The 19,964-nt window shown below is 64.8% G+C and overlaps 1 protein-coding gene across 1 annotated transcript; it reads right to left on the bottom strand.

Moving 5' to 3' along the window:
• Positions 1-3,096: 3,096 nt before the first annotated feature.
• Positions 3,097-18,714, bottom strand: CNN3 (calponin 3). The gene is made up of 7 exons (XM_059675320.1): positions 18,545-18,714; positions 8,682-8,803; positions 8,434-8,500; positions 7,124-7,261; positions 6,738-6,854; positions 4,605-4,751; positions 3,097-4,072 (listed from the first exon to the last, which is right to left on the bottom strand). Exons 1-7 carry the CDS (start codon positions 18,599-18,601, stop codon positions 3,725-3,727), a joined length of 996 nt encoding a protein of 331 aa, XP_059531303.1. The 5' UTR covers positions 18,602-18,714; the 3' UTR covers positions 3,097-3,724.
• Positions 18,715-19,964: the final 1,250 nt, after the last annotated feature.

Here is a 19,964-nt window from a genome sequence, read left to right as displayed (position 1 = left end):
GGTTTGTTTTTTATTACCGATTTGGTTTCATGACTAGTAATCTGTTCAGGTTTCCTGTTTCTTCTTGAGTCAGTCTTGGAAGATTGTATGTATATTTCCAGGAACTGATCCATTTGTTCTGGGTTGTCCAGTTTGTTGGCATATACCTGTTTGTAATAGTTTCTTATAATCCTTTGGATTTCTGCCACTTCTCCTCTTTCATTTCTGACTTTATTTTTCAGCGGCAGGGTCAGGGGTGGGGGCTCTCTCTTTTTTCTTGATGTGTCTGGCTAAACATTTATCAATTTTGTTTAACTTTTCATAGAACCAGCTCTTGGTTTTATTGATCTTTTTTATTTCTTATTATTTATTGTATTTATACAGGATCTTTCTACTTTAGTCTTTGCACTAGCTTTAAGTGCTTGATTCCCGACTCTTACCAAGTGTTTGCCTTTGTCATGAGGTTTTTTCCCGCTCCTATATTTTCTTATTCATATATTTTGATCTTTTTTTTTTTCTGCCTAAACAAGCTCCTTTAACATCTTTTGTAATGCTTGTTAGTGGTGATGAACTCTTAGCTTTTTCCTATCTAGGAAACGCTCTCTCTCCTTCGATTCCAAACGATGCCCTTGCAGGGTAACCTCGGCTGTGGGGCCTTGCTGTTCATCACTGAATGCCACCTGCCAGGCCCTTCTGGCCTGCAAAGTCCCTGCGGAGAAACCAGCTGACAGTGGTATGGGAGCTCCCTCGCAGGTAACTGACTGCTGGCTTTTGCTCCCCTTCACGGTTCTGTCTGTCTCTAACCTTCGGCATTTTAAATACGTTGTGTCTTGGTGCAGCCTCTTTGGTTTCCTCTTGTTTGGGACTCTCTGTGCTGCCTGGACTTGTAAGTCTATTTTCTTTGCTAGGTTAGGGAAGTTTCAGTCATTATTTTTTAAAATAGGTTTTTAATCCTTTTCTCTCTCTCTTCTCCTCTGGGACCCCTATCTTGTGAAAGTTGTTATGCTTGATGTCCCAGAGGTCCCTTAAACGATCCTTTTTAAAAATATATATTTTTATTGATTTCAGAGAGGAAGGGAGAGAGATAGAAACATCAATGATGAGAGAGAATTATTGATCGGCTGCCTCCTGCATGCTCCCTACTGGGGATTGAGCCCACAACCCGGGCGTGTGCACTTGACTGGAATCAAACCCGTGACCCTTTGGTCCGCAGGCCAATGCTCTATCCACTGAGCCAACTTGGCCAGGGCAAACTGTTCTTTTCTTTAAAAATTCTCTTTTCCTTTGCTGCTCTGATTGGGTGTTAGCTGCTACCCTGTCTTCTGGGTCACTGATTCCATCCTCTGCTCCAGCTGATCTGCTGTTGATTCCCTCCAGTGTATTCTTCATCTCAGCTATTGCATTCTTTAGCTGGTTGGTTCTTTTTAATATTTCCCATCTCTTTGTTGAAATTTTCAGAATTCCTTCCTCCTTCTCCCATGTTCACCGAGGAGCCTCATAACCAGTGTTTTGAGCTCTGTAGCGGGCAGGTTGCTTGTCCATTTTGTTTGGTTCTGTCCTTGAGGTTTGTCCTGTTCTTCATCTGGGACATGAGCTAATCTCATTTGGGTGGACCTCCATGTAGTAGGCAGATGTGCTGTGTCTCTCAGTCTTACAAGTGTCCTGTGGGCCAGCGGAGCAGCCCCCTTAGCCACCCGGGCCGGTTCTCCAGGGGTGTCCTTGTAGGGTGTCACGTGCCTTCCTGCTGGAGCTGGGCTTTGCCGCTGCAGGCACTGTGGTGGTGGCTCACCCCGGCTGACTGGCCGCGCGGGCTGTAGCTGTCGCAGAGGAGCACTGTGTGGGGACCGGCCCCCGGAGGCGTTCCTTCAGAAGGGCTGGTTGGGTGGGCATCTGGTGTGGCCTGAGCCAGCCTCCAGGTGCGTGGGGTCTGGAGTCCTGGGAGGGCCCTGGCGTGGGAGGGGCTGCCTGGTGGGAGCTGCAGTGCCCCCCAAGACTGGCTGCCGCTGTGTGGGGCTTGCTGCCCTCCCTCTGAGGGAGCCTGCAGCGGGAGCTTCTGCCAGAGGCTCGGGGTGCGAGAGGGATGGGGTGGCCTTAGGGAATCCCCGGGGCCGGCACTGGGTGGTCGCCAGGCTAAGGGGGAGCACGAGTTTGTGTCCACCTGCACGGGGCAGCGGGGGAGGAGAGTGGCACAGAGGAGCAGCGGTGCCCACACTTCGTCCTGGGGAAGGTTCCCGGCCCTCGTCCCAGCCCTCACCCTGGACCTGGGCACCCGGGCTCCCCCGCTGGAGTCCCTGGTGCCGCTCCAGCCACTCCCCTTGCTGGGCCTGAGAGTGGGGCCCTGCCAGGGGTGGGTCCGAGAGTGGGGCCCTGCCAGGGGTGGGTCCGAGAGTGGGGCCCTGCCAGGGGTGGGCCTGAGAGTGGGGCCCTACCAGGGGTGGGTCCGAGAGTGGGGCCCTGCCAGGGGTGGGTCTGAGAGTGGGGCCAGGCAGGGGTGGGCCTTCCCAGCCAGGGGTGGGCCTACTCTTCCCGGAATTGGTGTCCTGGGCTGGGAGCCCTGCTCCTCGGGAAGGGGGCGGGCCCCTGCAGCCCAGACATGGCTGTCACATGGTGTGGCCCCGCCCCTCTGGGGTGTCCCGTGGCCTCTTTCTACTCGAGTTCCGAGTTTCGGGCGTTCTGCTCGGCTGGTCTCCCAGGGCTCATTTTTGTAAGTGATGTGGTCGCGGGAGGAGGGGAGCTGTGTATTTACTCCGTCATCTTGACTCCACCCGAGAGCATGAACGTAGACTCCCTCCCCACCCCCACCCCCACCATGTTCCTGAGGATTAAGGTGACCCAGAGCTGGACGTGAGGCACATTGGGCAGCTGAGCCACCAGGCTAGGCAGGAGCCCAGGAGCAGTTTGAGTCCTGGCTGTGGGTCCCCATGTGCAACGGCAGGTCCCCCAATTCTGCTGGTGCCCCATCCTGCTGGGCTCCCCACCCTGCCGGGCCCCCCATCCTGCCGGCCCCTCCCAAGCAGAGTGCGCCGTGGTGAGGGTTGAGGAGAGAAATGTTACGGCAGCGACTGACCACAGACCCTGGGGAGGGGTCCTTAACATAACCAGCTGCTGGCTCATGTGAATGTTCAAAAAAAATATTTATTTATAAAAAATACACTGGGATAAGTTTATGCTGAGAAATGCAGCAATAAATACAGTTGAAACAGAGCAAGTCTACACCGATACGTTGGCACAACAGGAAGGGCCTGCGCCGTCAGACCCCCGCGCAGGTGGGAGCGACTCGGGCGTCCCCAGAGCGCGGGCCGCGCCTGCATTTCCATCCGCGACCCACACCGCGGGCATCGGTCGCGAGCGGCTGACACGCTGCGTCTTCTCGGTTTAGCTGGCGGGCGCCTGAGCGCTAAGCACGGGTTTAGTCTCCCACGGAGGAGCCAGACACTAATGTAAGAGAAAAGCCTCCTACTGCTTGCGAACACCAGTTCCGTAAAGAGTGTGAGGATGCAGAGATGTCGGGGGGAACCCGCGCCCCTCAGGCTCCCTTCGCTCCAGCGCCGGGGGTCACGTCGCTGCAGGCTGGCCTGCCCAGCCGGAAAGGAGCTGCGGAGGGAGAGCGGGCGGAGGAGGAGGGGTGCGAGGCAGCCTCTCCTTCAGGGACAGGAAGCGCACTAGGGTTCAGAGGGCGGAGGAGCGTCACTCCAGGCTGGCCGGGCGCCCACGAGTGACCGCGACGGGGACGGCGGCTCCGCGCCTAGTAATCGAGGCCGAGGCCGGGGTCGCCGTACTGGTACTCGCGGGGGTCGTCGTCGGGGTACCCGCCGTGGTACTCGTCGGGGTACTCGGCCTGGGAGTCGCTGTCGCTGACCTCGGAGCCGTTGGTGCCCGTGCCCTGGCTGCCGTTGCGGATGACGGGCTCGGTGGGGGCGGCGCAGTACTTGGGGTCGTAGACCTGCCGCCCGAGCCCGTACACGCTCATGCCCTTCTGCGAGGCGACCTTGTTGGTGCCCATCTGCAGGGAGATGGTCGAGCTGTCCACGGGCTGCAGCGTGAGCTTCTGGTCGTAGATGTCTCTCCGGGTGCCCGGCGCCAGCATCCCCGCCTGGGAGGGGCAAGGACAGACGTTACCGCGGCTCAGGGCTGCGCTCTCGGGAGCAGGTACAGGTGATGGGCGGGGGCGGGAGGGACAACAGCGGCCGGGCCGGCGGGGCTCCTGGCTGAGCGTCAACCTCTGAGCCCGGAGGTCACGGCTCGATTCCCGCTCAGGGCAGAGGCGCGGGGTGCGGGCTCCATCCCCAGTAAGATTCTCTCTCATCACTGATGCTTCTACCTCTCTCTCTCTCTCTCCCCCTTCCTCTCTCTGAAATCAATGAAAACAACAACACACACACGTGCGTGGCGGAGCTCTGGAAGGAGCAGTGCGCTTGGCGTTGGAGTTGGTCGCCTTTCAGCTTCCCGCCGGGAAGGGAGGAAGGCTGGCTGTCCTAACCGCCAGCCACGCAGGAGCCGCGCAGTGCGGCTGCAGAAGGGTCCTGTCACTCTTGCGCTTTCCCAGCAAAACCTCCTCCTGGAAGGACCCCCGTCCGTGTCCCACGCCCGCGGCGGCTGCTCTGCGGGCCCGGCGGGGCGCCTACCTGGCTGGCCCCTTTGTTGGTCCCCATCTGCAGGCTGATCGTGGTCTGGTCAAAGGGCTTGTCCGTCTGCATTTTGGGGTCGTACAGGTGCCTCCTGGTCCCGTAGGCGGTCATCCCCGCCTGGCTGGCGCACTTGTTGGTCCCCATCTTTAAGTTACAAAATAAACCGGCATCAGTTCCCGGACGCCGCAGCCTTCAGGGCGCCGTCTCCTCCGCCCTCTGAAGGGCGTGTCGACAGGAAGCATTCCAACAACTCACTGGCTAGAAAGGCCTCGTCGTTAACTGCACAGAAACCGCAGCAGGAGGGACGGACAGACGGACGCAGAGCTGCCATAGGGGCGGGATTCTGAGAAATTAACTCCCCCGCCGCCTCCCTCCCCACAGGCCAGGGGCCGCCTCCGGACCGGAGGGGAGGGGAGGGGCAGCAGCTTTCGCCCCCGGTGCGTTTGGCATAAAATAGGCAGCAGCCGCCAGGGGTCCTCTCTGCAGCTTCAACCTCCCCCACGGCCCATTTTCACGGGGAAAGAGCCGCAGGGCTGTCCTGCCACCCCGCGTCCACGGGACAGAGCCGGAGGGCGGGCACCGCCACGGTCCGAGCCGCAGGGCTGTCCTGCCACCCCGCGTCCACGGGACAGAGCCCGGAGGGCGGGCACCGCCACGGTCCGAGCCGCAGGGCTGTCCTGCCACCCCGCGTCCACGGGACAGAGCCCGGAGGGCGGGCACCGCCGCGGTCCGAGCCGCAGGGCTGTCCTGCCACCCCGCGTCCACGGGACAGAGCCCGGAGGGCGGGCACCGCCGCGGTCAGAGCCGCAGGGCTGTCCTGCCACCCCGCGTCCACGGGACAGAGCCCGGAGGGCGGGCACCGCCACGGTCCGAGCCGCAGGGCTGTCCTGCCACCCTGTGTCCACGGGACAGAGCCCGGAGGGCGGGCACCGCCGCGGTCCGAGCCGCAGGGCAGTCCTGCCACCCCGCGTCCACGGGACAGAGCCCGGAGGGCGGGCACCGCCGCGGTCCGAGCCGCAGGGCAGTCCTGCCACCCCGCGTCCACGGGACAGAGCCCGGAGGGCGGGCACCGCCACGGTCCGAGCCGCAGGGCTGTCCTGCCACCCTGTGTCCACGGGACAGAGCCCGGAGGGCGGGCACCGCCGCGGTCCGAGCCGCAGGAACGAGCTTCCCTCCCCTTCCCCGCGAGGGCCGCGTGGCCGAGGGGCGACAGTCAGCGGGGATGGGCGTGTTTCTACACTTGGGTCTTTTTTTCCTTAAAAAGCCCGATTAAAGGAAACATTTTTATTACCAAAAGTGAAGCCTGTTCATTGGAAAAGATTCAGGCGCACAAGCAGAGAGGAAGGGACGGTCACACCCCGCCCTCGGGTGTTTGCCGTGAGCATGGTGCCCCCTCCCAGCTTCCCCTGGGGCGTGCGCCTGTCTGTGAACCCACATGCGTGGAAACGCCCCAACACGCACGTGCAGCTCCTAATATAAAGGGATGAACTGACCAGAGACGTGTTTGCCTCGTCCCCGACGCCTGTCGTGCTAACATTACCGCTGTCTCCGATGGAGCTGCCATCACGTAACCAGCCGACTCCTGGGAAACAGGTTTCCAGTCTCTCCCTGGGTACCCTGTGTGCCTGCAGCTACGGGCCCACCTCACATCGACCGTCTGGAGGGGGCGTGCGGCAGACAGTGCTGGGGCCAAGCCCACCCCGGGCCCCGAGCCGGGTGTCCCCAAGACACCCTCCAGGGCCCCGCGGAAGGGAAGACACCCCGGCTGGGGGTTCCCCAGGAGCGGAGCCAGCACCCCGAGCGCTTGCCCCGGGTAGACGTCTCGGCCTTGAGATCCAGTGAGACTGCCTCATGGGCCCATGGTGCCTGGGAGTTCAAAAAGTGCATCCCCTTCAGAGAAGCAGTGCAGGTAGGGAAGGGTCGTCGCCCGCGGCCACGTCTGTGGTCGGATGATGTGCCAGGGTCTCCTCTCAGCCGTCACCAGCATCTCGCGGCTTTACGTGGACACGGACTGTAACCCACATCCCCCCCAACCTGCACGAGGTCTGTGTTCCTGCGACGGCGGCCACCTCGCTGGCGGGGGTGCGTGCGGTTGAACGGGGACCGAGCCCCCCCCCCCCCCCGCCTCACCTGCAGACCAATGACGCTCTGGCCGGCCTTCAGCTTCCCTTCGTCGAAGCGCCGCGTCTGCTTCTCGGCGTACTTCACGCCAATGTCGATGGTGGTGTGGAAGCCTTTGGTTTTAGCCTGGACGGGAGCGCACACAGCCCTGAGCCCCGCCGGCCGAGCTCGGCCAAAGGTCCACCCACAGGCGAAGGGCTCCGGCGCTGCCACACTTGGGACCCCAGGCGTGTGAGCGTCTGACGGGCTCAGCATCAGCAGCCTCCCACAGAGCCAAGGCTTACGGAGGGGACAGGCCCTCCCTGCCCGTCTGAACCCCCGGGGCGGGGGGAGCGAAGAAGCAGCTCGTCCCCGTTCCCCGCGCGCGGTGGACCCTGCACACGGCGCGGACGTACCAGGCCGGCCAGCGCCACCAGCGTCGTCTGCACCTGGGTCATGTTCCCGTTCTCGAACAGGTCGTTGGCCTCGAAGATGTCGTGGGGCTTCATGCCGTACGCCTGGATGGCTTTGATGAAGTTGCCGATGTTCTCCAACTGGAAGGAGAGGGTCACATGGCACCGGCAGCGAGAGGGACCCCGTTACCTGGGCCTCTGCGTCCTCGTGGCCGCTGCTCGGCGAGGCTCTGGCCTCTGGCCACTCCCTCGGGGCACGGCTCCCCCGGGAGAGGAGCGAGTGCAGAAGAGCCCTTCCCAGGGGGAGATGCGCGGGTCTTTCCTGGGACCCGGCCCGCTCCCCGGGCCTGTGCCCTGACCGGGAATGGAACCCTGACCTCCTGGGTCACAGGCCGATGCTCACCACTGAGCACGCCGGCCGGGCCTTTTTAGGAATTTTAAAGGATATTTTTTTTAGTTTTGCAAAACCATGCTCTTCCTTACGTGCTTTTAAGAATTCCGTGCCCGTGTTTTCCAGGGCTGACGTTCTCTTTGTCAAAAGGCACATAATCCACTCATCGTGTTTGGTTTTAACTTACCTATAAATTTGTGGCTGCTAAATCCTTATTCTCTTCTCTATCAAAACACACCCTGAAGACTCAACTGTGCAGTTTTACTGAATCGCACGCATTCCTGTGTGTCGCAGAGTTCGTGCTGTGGTCGCCCGATAGTCGTTAAATTCCCCGCTTTCCTCCTGTTTCTCCCCTAGTCTAGGTGGCATTGCTCTGTGTAAACTTGTCAAGTCTTCTCTGAGAAGAGACTAAATATAAAGAAACCTCTAGACGAAACATCTAATAATCACAGAGCTAATCCTAAGGAATCACGGGAACGTTGAAAACAACATGGTACAAAAAACCAAAACACAGCCACCGTGCACAGACTTCTGCTAAAATGTCTATTTTGAAAACATAATCAGGTTTCGCTGCCTAAAGAGTGACCACCTGGCCCCGCCAGCAGGGCTCAGTGGGTGCACATCGACCTATGAACCAGGAGGTCACGGTTCGATTCCCAGTCAGGGCCCGGGCCCAGGTTGTGGGCTCCATCCCCAGTGTGGGGCGTGCAGGAGGCAGCCGATCCATGATTCTCTCTCATCACTGATGTTTCTCTCTCTCTCTCCCTTCCTCTCTGAAGTGAATAAATATATATATATATAAAAAGGAAATTGTGAAGTAGGAAACACCTACAAGCTCCCCACTTGATTTATCTTAAAAAATGGCCCCTGAGGGGGTGTTACCTGCCGGGAGGGGGTGTTACCTGCCCGGAGGGGGTGTTACCTGCGGCCAGTTCAGCGAGGACTCGTTGACTTTCTTCACGGAGCCCGGCTGGAGCTTGTTGATGAGCCTGGGGGGAGAGGACAGCTCGCTGCGGGTCCCAGGAGGCGGCGGCTGCGCCCCCACAGCCCCCATGCAGGCAGCGTAGGTCCTGGCACCAGTGGGGTCGGGCGGTGCCCTGGCCAGGGTGGGGGTGGGGGTGGGGGTGGGGGAGGCGTGGGCCCCGAGGGGCTCGGCCCGGGCGGACTCACTCGCAGAGGATGATGCCGTCCTTCAGGCCCAGCTGGAAGCTGGTGCCGATGCTCATGCCGGTCACCTCCTCGATCCAGCCGCGCAGGTCCTCCTCGGCCTGCGGGTCGTACTTGGACGCGATCTGGAACACAGGGCCGGTGTGAGCATCCCCGTCCCCCGGCCTCACACCCCTCGGCTGCCGGTCTCCGTGGGGACCACGGCGGGACACGCGCTCACTGGCCGACCCAACGCACCCCTGGCGCTTCAGGACGAATAACCTGCCCTGGGTGAGCGGGGAAACGGGGCAGCGTGGGGAGGAGCTGGGACCGAGGAGGGGAAAACACGCCCGACCCCACAGCACCCCGCTCGCGACACGCAGGGAGAGGCGGCCCGTAGGGCCTTACGACACGGAACAGAGATTCTGTGAACAGAGCTGCGTCTCCACGCGTCCCAGGCCCAGCCTCGGCCTGGAGGCTGGCCTCTCGGAGACACTCAGGCTCCAGGGCAGCAGAGCCGGGCCTCCCGTGGGCGCCTGGACGGAGGATGGAGGTTCCACCATCGGCAGGGCTGGGAGCAGGAGGCGCCCACGCCGGGTGAGCGAACCACGAGGTGTCGCCCACGTCACGTGACTGGGTTTTGGCTTTTACGCCCAAATACTGTTGATACTTTGAAAAGAAGTGAGCTTCCTGCAGCCACGCCAGCTACGGAGAATTCACGATTCAGGAACGTGTGCTCTTCTCTTACAAACAATTTGAAAATGGAAAGAACATTCTCACGAGACCATCTGGGAAAAGGAATCTATTTCACAGGGTCTCTCCTCTCGGGCGCAGCGGTCGGAGCCAGCCAGCCAGGCAGGCGGGACACTCACCCACCACCCACCACGCCGCTTCCGGGGGTCTGGCCCGGCCCTCGAGCAAGTCCGTGTAGAAAGGAAGCTTCGGCCGGTGGAGCTCACCCACCATTTCCACCCAAAAGCTGTCATTTCCAGGCGTCATGTCCTTCCTGGCCACGCGCAGCCCGACCGTCTCAGCGCCGCCCCCCCCAGTCCTTCATCAGCCTCATTTCTTTACGCTGCCTCGGGGTTTATTTCACGTGACCTTCCCTGGCGACCTTCAGAGCCCAGCTGGTGCTTCCCCGTCCTCAGGTGCCCGGAGTGGGCCTCCCACCTGTCCCCCGCCCCCCGGCAGACACCCCTGTACAGAGCCTGAGGGAGGCCCCTGCAGGAAGTCCCCCCGAAAGCGAGAGACGAAGAGGAAGTGGGTGTGGGGAGGTATCTGCCCCAAAGAGAATGAAGTCAGGTGTCGAACAGGACGGGAGACCAGAGAGACGGGCACTGGCCACCGCCCTCCCCCCGCCCCCTCGCTGCCTGGAGACCTGGCACAGGATGAGGGTCAGGCCTAGCATCGCCCCCACCTGGGACCTGCCCCCTGGAGCCCCTGCATCGCACCCGCGTCCACAGGGATGCCACCGGCCAGGTCACATGCCCTGAAGGAGACGTCAAACACTCTAACGTGTGACCTGAGGCAGTAACCTAACCCGCCCGTTCTCCCAGGAGTCGCTGTCCTCCCGGGGCCACCGGGGCAGGGCTGCCGGGATGTGACTGTTTTAAGCTGGTTATTTTTAAGAAACAAAAGTCTACCCCCGCCCCCAAAACCTCAGCCTCTGGCCTCCCCCTCCCGGCCTCCCCTCCCAGAAGGCCACTGCGGTTCACTGGGGCCGGTGTGGGGGGCAGGGAGGCCTGTGTGAGCAAAGTCCACTCTCCCGGCGGCCCGGCCGGCACTCACGTACCCAACAGCTGCTCTGCTGTCTCCACGTGACCTGCCTTCCTCCCCTTCAAAGCCCCGAGCCCCACCCGTGTCCTCCGCTCACGGGGCACCTGAGCCTCCGGGCCGACTGTCCTGGGGCCCCTGCTCTGGTGGCGGCCTGTCCGCACAGACGCACACGTCTGGTCACGCTCCTGCGAACCTGTCTCCTGCTCATCTGGTTCCCGGCTCCGCCAGGACCCGGGGGGAGGGGTGACCGTCACCCACGCGGCCTTGGTCCTGAGGACGGAGGTCGGGGTCTCTGCTCGGAGAGACAGGCGGCCGGCCGCCCCTCAGGTGCAGCCGTCCTCGGACCAGGCCGGGCACCACTTCCTCCCTCCAAACGGTGCCGATGGGCACCAAGCCCTGAGGCCGGCGCGCGGCCACCGTGAAAGCAGACGCCATTACACAGCTCGAGGTCGGGACCCAGGCCTCGCGCAGACAGCGTCACTGACGCGGGACAGGGCGACGCGGCCCTCGGGGCCTGCCCTCTGTGCGGGCCGGACGGCGGAGCTCGGAGCAGCTGCCGGGGTGTGACGCTCACACTGACACAGGGAGGGAGCGGGCAGGTTTTTCCAGAAGAACCAGGAGGTACCGACTCAGGGTTCACGCACTGCACAGCCCGTGGGTGCGCGCGGCCTCGGCACACGCAGAACCCGAGGGGCCCCGCTCCGTCCTCACCCCCACTCGCCGGCTCACAGCCCCGCCAGTGACTCCTGGGAGGTGTGGGCCCCTGGGGGCCGGGCCTGCATCCCTGAGACCACCTGCCCGTGTCTTCCTGCGGGCGGCCGGCTGTATCGTCCTCCAGCCCGAGCCCACGCCGGGTGCAGTGGGCGCCCAGTGAGTGGCTTCCCTGCGCCGGAGGTGAGACCAGACCAGGAAAACGCCAGGCGCAGAGCGTCCCTGGTCACGAGGCGTCGCACCTGATGCCTGTGCGCTGGGCAGCCATCGCCTTCATCTCCCCTCTAGTCGTCTCCGATGGAGCCGGCGCGGGTTTGTTTTGCTTCTGATAAAGGGCCCTCTGTCCTCGGCTCCGGGAGTCCGCGGAGGAGTAACCGGAGCCGCCGCCGCCGCCGGGAGGGCCAGCCACGCCCGCTGGGCCCGGACGTCAGCCAGGGGCACCTGGCGACTCAGATTCAGGTCTGCTCTCTCTGGTCGCTGACGATTTGGAAGCGAGTGGCACACGTGCTGCCCTTACAGAAGGTGAAAGTGGGGCAGTTAAGAAAATCCGGGTCCGAAAGATCCCGGCTTAATGACAAGTTATTCAAGGTGCGCGCAAGCCCTGCCCCGGAGCCTCAGGGGCAACTACTGGCCACGCGCACTCGGTGAGCCAGAGAGCCAGGCTGCCTTGGTCTGCGCAAGTCTTTATAAAACATTATTTTAAAAAATATATTTGTACTGATTTCAGAGAGAGAGAGAGAGAGAGAGAGAGAAGCATCAGTGATGAGAGAGAATCATGGGTCGGCTGCCTCCTGCACGCCCCCGCTGGGGATGGAGCCGGCAATGACCCATGACTGGGAATGGAACTGTGACCTCCTGGTTCCTAGGTCGACGCTCACCACTGAGCCAGGCCGCCCGGGCATCTGGTTTGACTGCAGCAGCCTCAGGGAGGGGTCCCTTCGAGACAGGGGTGGGGACTGAGCTGGGAGACCCTGGGCAACCGTCCCTGCCCCTCCTTACAGATGGGGAGGTGGACTCGCCAGGCAGGCCGGCCTCCCTCTCCCCACGGAGCTGCTGTCGCCCTGGCTGGAGGGCTCCCTGGGCACCGACCCGGAGGGCGGAAGCACCGGGCCAGGTCTCCGGAGGGGAGGCTGCGAGGGCTGCTGACAGCCACCAGCAGAGCCACAGGCCCAGAGGCCTCGGCCCAGGCCCAGGGCAGAGCAGCCCCGGCCCGAGGCTCCTCCCGGCCCCGCCTCCATCCGGCACCACTTCGCCACGGAGAGGGGCTGAGCCATGGGTCCCCCACTCCTGCCAGCTTGTCTCTGGGAACCTCCTCCCTCGGCAGGTTGCCCCTCCCCTGGCCCCCCCACCCCCCAGCACCTTCCCTGCGCCCGGCCCAGCGCGGGCACCCCTGTCTGAACAAGAGCACCTTTGATGGAGCCTGCGGCTCAGACACTGTGCCATTCTCCACCTGGAGACAAGCATCGCCGCTTCCTCCTTCCTGCCAGTCTCCTGGGAAGGTGCCTCCCGGAGACCCGCTCAGCGGTCCCCTGAGCCGCAGCAGCCGGAGGCAGGGCCGGTCCAGGCCTCCGTTGGCGGGTCTGCAGAGGGCCGCGGCCTGGAGCTCCCGGGCTGCCCTGCCCTCTCCCCAGGCGCTGGCCTCAGTCCCGTGTAGGAGCCGGGGCCTCAGCCGCGCCAGCCCCGGTCAGGTCCCAGGAGGGTTTCCTCCTTCCTCCTTCCGACATCACAAAAGCCGACCCCTCGACTGCTTCCCAGCCGCCCTGCTGAGATGGCGCCATCGCCGCCTGCACTTTCCATTTGCAGGAAAGGGTTTCGATGATCAGTAAGCGAGAGAGATGCCCTGAACCACTTAGTCCGGGCTGAGCCCCTCGTGGGGCTGGCGATGCGCCTCAGACCAAGAAGCTCCGCCCCCTCCAGGAGGCAGCTGCCCACCCGGGCTTTAGAAGGTGCTGGAAGGTGGCAGAACCCACCGAAGGGGGAAGAAGTTTCAGAACCCAAAGCCTGGCCCGGGGAGGGGGGGGGGACGCATGCAGCACACAGGCCTCTGGAGACAGAAGGCAGTGACCGGCAGGCAGGGCAGGGGGCGCCCTGTGGGCAGAGGGTGCCCTGGGGGGGGGGGGGTCCCAGCTCAGCGGTGGCTTGGTGGGCGTCTGACGGGCTCGCGGCCCCGCACTGGGTTGGAAATGGGGCGGCTGGTGCTAGTCCCGCATCCAAAGCGGAGCCATGGGTGTGAACTGATAGTCCCCCGCTTCCTTCCACGTCGGGCACCAGGCCCGCTCCGTCCAATGTCCACCGGGCGCCTTCTGCAGCCCCTCGCGCCCGCATGGCCGGGCGGGGGCAGAACCCGCAGGAGAAATGCCCCCACGCACGGAGGGAGACTCAGGGTTAGTCTCTGCTCAGGGACCTGCTTCCAGGGCTGGGCCCGGACAGGGGCCGGGGCGCGCATCCCGCCGCGAGGGGAGGGGAAGGACAGCGCCGGGTCAGGGCCGCCCGGGTGCCCGGGTGCCAGGCGGCAGCTGCCCACAGACACACCCGTGTCTCCCCACAGCCCTGGGAAGGCAGGTGACCCCCCCCCCGCCCACGTCACAGGTGAGACACAGGTTCCTCGGCCAGAGTCAGAGCTAGAACCGAGGTTCCGACCCAGTCAGTCCCCACGGTCCATCCTCAGCCACCAGGCTCCCCCTTCTCGCCGACAGCCTCCGAGTCCCCAGGGCCAGGTTTTAGAAAATGGAGAGACGTGCTTGTATTTCTGCGTAACGACGGCCCCAAAGTCCAGCTCCGGCCCCGCAGTCAGCTGCCCAGCCCCACCAGCCCCGGGGTTTCCACCCTGAGCTCAGGCTGACGGTGCAGCGGTCGGTGCCCGGGCTTCTCCAGGCCTGAGGACACCGAGTGCCTGGGCCTAGAGCCCGGAGCCAGGCCTGGAGCCGCAGGCACCTGCCCCTCGGCCCCTAGTCCGCTGCCCCGCGCCCCCCTCCCCCCCAGAAGCAGCTGCCCGCTCCCTGGGTGGGAAGGGGAAGGACTGGCTGGGACCCGAGAGCATCCAGTGGTGTGATCTGTGTTGATGTCACAGATCATTGTCATGGTGGCTCAGGACACGCTGGGAAGTCAATGGCCTCCCCGCCTCCCCCAACAGGGGGCAGTTCCAGCAAGGCCTCCAGGGGGCGACTGCTGGCCCCTAAGGGAATGGGGAGAGGCGCACGGTCCCCTCGCAGGTCCGGGGCGTCAGGGCTGCCCGAGCCGGCCACCGAGCTTCAGGGCCGCTGGCTCTGCAGATGGGCCGGATGCGCCTTCCTCACCCGCCTGCCCCCACGCGGCCGTGCTGCCCCCCCCCCCCCATTTGGGGCCTCAGAGAGAACCCCAGTGAGAAAGAAGGAACCTCAGTGATGCATTTTCAGTGTCATATTAACTAATAAACGTGCTGAAGAAAAATAAGCTATAAAACCACGATGGCCGTCAAAAACATCCCCCTCACCCCGGAATCCCCTTGCAGACGCCGCCCACAGCGCAACAATCCCCATCCGAGGGGCCAGCTCATCAGACGCAGCGATGCTCACTGAGCTTCCGCCTGCGCCCAGTTCTGGTGTAAAACACAGATCCCAACGGACGACCTCGTCCGCGAACAAGAGAGCCTGTGGCTGGTGGGGAGACAGACAAGGAGAAGGCCCTAAATGAGAAGCCCGTTTCTGAGCCGGGAAGTGGGGGGAAGCTGTAGATAACCGTGGGTGCATCTGACCATGAAGCTGGGGCTCTGGCAGCAAAACAGGGCAGACACCTCCGGGCGTGACTGAGCGCTGAGTCGCGGGGTCACTCCAACCAGGGCCCCCTCGGAGCGACCGCGTGTGCCCGGGCACAGGTGGGCCTCCGGAGCCATCGCCGGGGGCTCTGCCACTTCTCAGGGACCTCCCGGCTGGCAGCAGTCTTCCCTGTGGCTTTTCGCTGCTGAGGGACTGAGGGACGGGTACCCGGCTGTAACCACGGAGATGCTGTGAGCTCGAGCCCACATTCCCTGGGGCAGAGCTGTGAGGCTGTGCCTGCGATTCCAGGCTGAACATCCCCATTAGCTCCTCCCAGAGCACCTCCTCCCCCCGCCCCCCCCCCCCCGCCCCGAAAGTGCCCCATGTCATTCGCTAGGACTGTGTCCCGGCAGCCTCGGCCACACCAGGAACCCCCGGACCGACGCCCCGTTCACGCCACGTGCCAGGAAAGGCTGCTTCCTCCAGGCTTCGCCCCGCTTCTCAGACACGCGGTGCCCCCCTCTTCCTGCCGCCCCGGAGGGCTGGGTGAGCCACCTGGGACCTTGCTAATCCCACGGCTCCTGGAACTACCTGCCCAGCTGCTACACTGCCCCATCGGCTCTAGACAGGTCTCTGGGGATTGCAGGTTATTGACCCTTTTACTGCTATTAAAGAGACACTGATCATAAGCCAGGCTGAAAGATCCGACCTTTTAGGCCGTTTTTCAAACATCTTCTTGCCCATTTATTTAAAAAAGAGTAACTTTGTGTTTCTACCAAGCAGGATCATCTTGGCAAGCAAGTATCTTACGTTTACAGGCTACCCCTCGCCCTGAGGTCTTACTGATGAAAAGTCCCTGAGATCAAAGACTGTCCAGATGCTTTCACAGGTCAGATAGAAAAGACCAAAGGCTTTAAAGAGCCGGGAAACTTCCAGAGGCGGCTCACGCGTCTGAGAAACACAGCCCGACAGGCATGTTCTCTTACGAGCGGCGTAGACATGGAGCACTTACTACAAGCCCACATCTCAGCCTCTCGGATCAGCAACATCACCTGCCGGCGTCACTCAAGGCAGAAGTGGAGGGAGCGGACGAGGACCCCGTGGGCTGGACCCGAGGCCCGTCCACACGTGAGGACCCCGTGGGCTGGACCCGAGGCCCGTCCACACGTGAGGACCCCGTGGGCTGGACCCCGAGGCCCGTCCACACGTGAGGACCCCGTGGGCTGGACCCCAAGGCCCGTCCACACGTGAGGACCCCGTGGGCTGGACCCCAAGGCCCGTCCACACGTGAGGACCCCGTGGGCTGGACCCGAGGCCCGTCCACACGTGAGGACCCCGTGGGCTGGACCCCGAGGCCCGTCCACACGTGAGGACCCCGTGGGCTGGACCCCGAGGCCCGTCCACACGTGAGGACCCCGTGGGCTGGACCCGAGGCCCGTCCACACGTGAGGACCCCGTGGGCTGGACCCCGAGGCCCGTCCACACGTGAGGACCCCGTGGGCTGGACCCGAGGCCCGTCCACACGTGAGGACCCCGTGGGCTGGACCCCGAGGCCCGTCCACACGTGAGGACCCCGTGGGCTGGACCCCGAGGCCCGTCCACACGTGAGGACCCCGTGGGCTGGACCCGAGGCCCGTCCACACGTGAGGACCCCGTGGGCTGGACCCCGAGGCCCGTCCACACGTGAGGACCCCGTGGGCTGGACCCGAGGCCCGTCCACGCCCCCGCCCCAGGGGGCTTTGCTTTTTCCATTCAGTTAAATGAGGTTTTAAGGAAAAAGCAAAACCCTTGCAGAGAAGAGACCCTACGCAGCACATGAAGAAAAAGCCGGGGGGGGGGGGGGGGACCAGGTGAGAAGGAGAATACCCGAGCCCGCCCTCAGAATCCTGCTTAGAGTTAACGTGCTTAGCGTGTTCCAACTTTCTTCTTGAACCTTTAACAAACAATGTTTTATTGATTTCAGAGAGGAAGGGAGAGGGAGACAGACACATCCATGGTGAGAGAATCATGGGTCGGCTGCCTCCTGCGCGCCCCCCGACTGGGGACCGAGCCGGCCACCGGGGTTCAGGGTTGAGGCTCAGCGGCTGAGCTGTGTGGCTCTTTAACCCCGAGCCTCGCACCCTCCTGGTCTTTATGGTGACGGCCACCCAGCCCCGGGCTGCTCGGGCGAGTGGGGGAGGGCTGCTGGCAGAGGCCGGGTCCTGAGTGTCCAGTGTCCGAACCCCCGAGTCTGACCAACCATCACAGCCTCGGCCGCGGGGAGCCTCCCTGCAGGGTGAGGAGCAGCTGCTCATCTTCACAAAGAGAAACGAGCTGGGTGCTCACTCGGAGAAAGGCCGGTCCGGGACAGACCACAGACGGCCAGTGTGAGCGCGCGTTCACAATAGGGGTTTGGGCTGGCCGCTGCCGCCAAGAACCAGAGCCACTGCACCCCCAGGCCCAGGATGGACCCCCAGGCCCAGGGTGCATCCCCACCCCTGAACCCGGGGGGCTGTCTGCAAGGTCTGCCGTGGGCGGGGACTGGGATCCGTCAGACCCAAGCCCTCACTTTTCTGCTCTTTAAAAAGTTCAGGAAACTTTCCCAGGGAGGGCGACGCACAGGCTGTGTCAGAGCGGGGGCTGCCGTGGCCCCGCCGTGATCTCAGGGCTGAACGCGACCGGATGCGGGGACCGGCGGGCGGGCCGGCCCAGCCCCTCGGTCCGCCGGGCGGGGGAGACGAGACGCCCCGGGCCGGCCCCGCGCTGGGCGCCCCGCTCCGCCGGCCGGGCACTCGGACGCGGCTCCGGAGGCGGCCCCCGCCCGCGGCGGCCCTTTGTGGCTCCGGCCAGCGGCGCGGCCAGACAATGAGCGGTCTGTGCGCAGCGCCGCGCCGATTGGCTGCGCCCCGAGCCCTGATGTCACGGGCCAGGAATGCGCGGCGGCAGGAAGGAGAGGATTTGGGGAGGGGGCCCCCATCCCGGCCGCAGCCCGGCCGCGGCGAAGCCAGCGCCCACCGCCCGGCCGCCGCGCGCGCACCCCGCCGGCCGCCCCGAACAAAAGCAGCCGCGGAGCAACCCGAGACCGTTACGGCCTCCGGGACACAAACTGCTCAGTTTTCATCAAAAAAGAAAGAAAGAGAAAAAGGCACAAAAAGCCCTCAGGTCCCCGCCGATGGCAGCGCAGAGCGGCGCGCGCTTTGTCCCGAGGCGCGAGGTCCGGGAAGCCAGGTCCCGCGGGTCCGCGTCCGGGGCCTCGTGGGGGGGGGGGGCGGGGGGCGCTCGGCGGTCCCTCCCCGGGAACAAAGGGCCCGGCGGCCGCGCACCCCCCAACTTGGCCCGCGGCGCGCTCAGCAGAGGGGGGGCCGAGGGCGCGGGGTCGGCGGCGCCCGGCGGGGGCTGTCCCCGGTCCCCCTCAGGCGGGTGGCCGCGCGGGGTGCACCCCGGCCGGAGGGAGGGCCCGGGACCCAGGCCCGCGCGCAGGATCCAGCGGCCCGGACCCGCCCGCCGACCGTCCGGCCGCGGCGGGAACAAACCCCGGAGGCGCCGGGGCGGGAGGAGGTGCCGGGGCGGGAGGAGGTGCCGGGGCGGGAGGGGGCGCCGTCACTCCCGCCGCTCGACGTCCGACTCCGCGAAGCCCGGGCGCGGGGCACCGCCCGGCCCGGGGACCCCACCCGCCGGCCCGCGCACCTTGTTCTTGACCTCGGCCGAGAGCCCGTAGGACGGGCCCTTGTTGAAGTGGGTCATGGCGGGCGCTGCTCGGGTCTGGCTCTCGGCTCCGGGCCCGGGAGTGGCCGCCGCGCACACGCTCCGAGCTCGCTCCCTGGGCGGCGCGATCCGACTGGTCCCGGAGCCCCGTCCGCCCGCAGCCCCGCACGCCCGGCCCCCGCCTCCGCCCGCCCGAGGGCTGGGCCGCCGCCCGCCGACCAATGAGCCGCCCGCTCCCGCCCCGCCGGCGAGGGGCGGCGCTGCTCCCCCGGCCCGGCCCCGCTCACGCCACCGCGGCCGGGCGCCCCTCCTCCGGGCAGGACGGCGGGGCGGGAGGGTGTGTGGGGGGTGGGGGCTGGGGGGTGGGGAACGGGAGCGACCGGGCCGCCGAGCCTGGAATTCCAGTCCCCGCGCCGGGCAGGGCCGCCCCCAGGGCGCGCTCCAGGCCCCCGGAGCGAGGACCCCTCCCGCGGGAGGACGCCCGGGAGCAGCCGCGCCGCCGGGAAAGGCCCCTCCGCGCCCGCCCGCCCGTCCTGCCCGCCCGTCCCGCCCGCACCCGTGGGTCTGACTCCCCGCCGTCGCCTTGAAGGTCGGGCCCGCACAGCCCGCGGGGGGCGCGTCCTCCTCCGGACTCGCCTCGGTCCGGATGGAGGTGACCCGGCCCGGGCGGCCCGGCAGCGCCTCGCACGGAGACGGCGCCCGTTCGCCGGCCGCCTCCACCCCCACGGCCACCCCCACTCTCTCCCCTCTGATCTGGAGGGGCCAGAACCCCGTTTCCCCGGGGCGCGGGCACTGCAGCGCACCCCGACACCCATGTGCTCAGCCCCCAGCCACTCTGCCTCGTGCAGCTGAGGGAGCGGGTCAGGACCGAAGATCAGGCGCCGGAACCCCGCCGCCAAAGCTGCGCCTCCGGCCCCCGCCCCGCCCGCGCCCCCGCCCCGCACAGCTGGGGCCTGTCGTCCGGGGTCCGGGGTGAGTCTGGGGGCCGGACGCGCCCACGGAGCCAGGTGAGGCCAGAGGAGCCACGCGCGGCAGCCTCACCAGGACCCCGTGCGCCGCGGCGGGAGGGGCGGCGGGAGGGGCGGCGGAGCGCAGGGAGGAGGTTTGCACTTTGCCCGCGGCCGGGAGCTCAGCATCCTTACCTCCCTCCTGCCCCGCGTGCTGGGCCCGCTGCGCGCAGGCGCCTGCGGAGGGTGTCGCGGCCTCACCCCGGCGCGTGGGACCCCCGGGCGGTGGGAACAGCGGCTGGAGCAGCTCCCGGCCTCTCACCTGCCCCCCTGGAAGCCCTGCTCCAGCCCCGCCCGGACTTAACCTACTTAAAGGTCACCCCTCTAGTCTAGAATGTTCGAGTTCTATTCAGTCTCGTCATGAAAAGCCAACAGACAAAGCGCGAGTCTGGTTT

The sequence above is a fragment of the Myotis daubentonii genome, chromosome 18 (assembly GCF_963259705.1).
Source record: "Myotis daubentonii chromosome 18, mMyoDau2.1, whole genome shotgun sequence".
Classification (NCBI taxonomy): Eukaryota; Metazoa; Chordata; class Mammalia; order Chiroptera; family Vespertilionidae; genus Myotis; species Myotis daubentonii.
The sequence above is the reverse complement of the archived record's forward strand: the minus strand, read 5'-3'. Positions and strand labels throughout refer to the sequence as shown.

Bases quoted from the DNA above. Each gene is read 5' to 3' on its own strand.
- CNN3 (XM_059675320.1), bottom strand. From the start codon at position 18,601: ATGACCCACTTCAACAAGGGCCCGTCCTACGGGCTCTCGGCCGAGGTC. The intron at 8,501-8,681 runs GTGAGTCCGCCC...CTCTCCCCCCAG, and splicing joins GACGGCATCATCCTCTGCGA to GCTCATCAACAAGCTCCAGC. The intron at 7,262-8,433 runs GTAACACCCCCT...CTCTCCTTCCAG, and splicing joins CCTCGCTGAACTGGCCGCAG to TTGGAGAACATCGGCAACTT.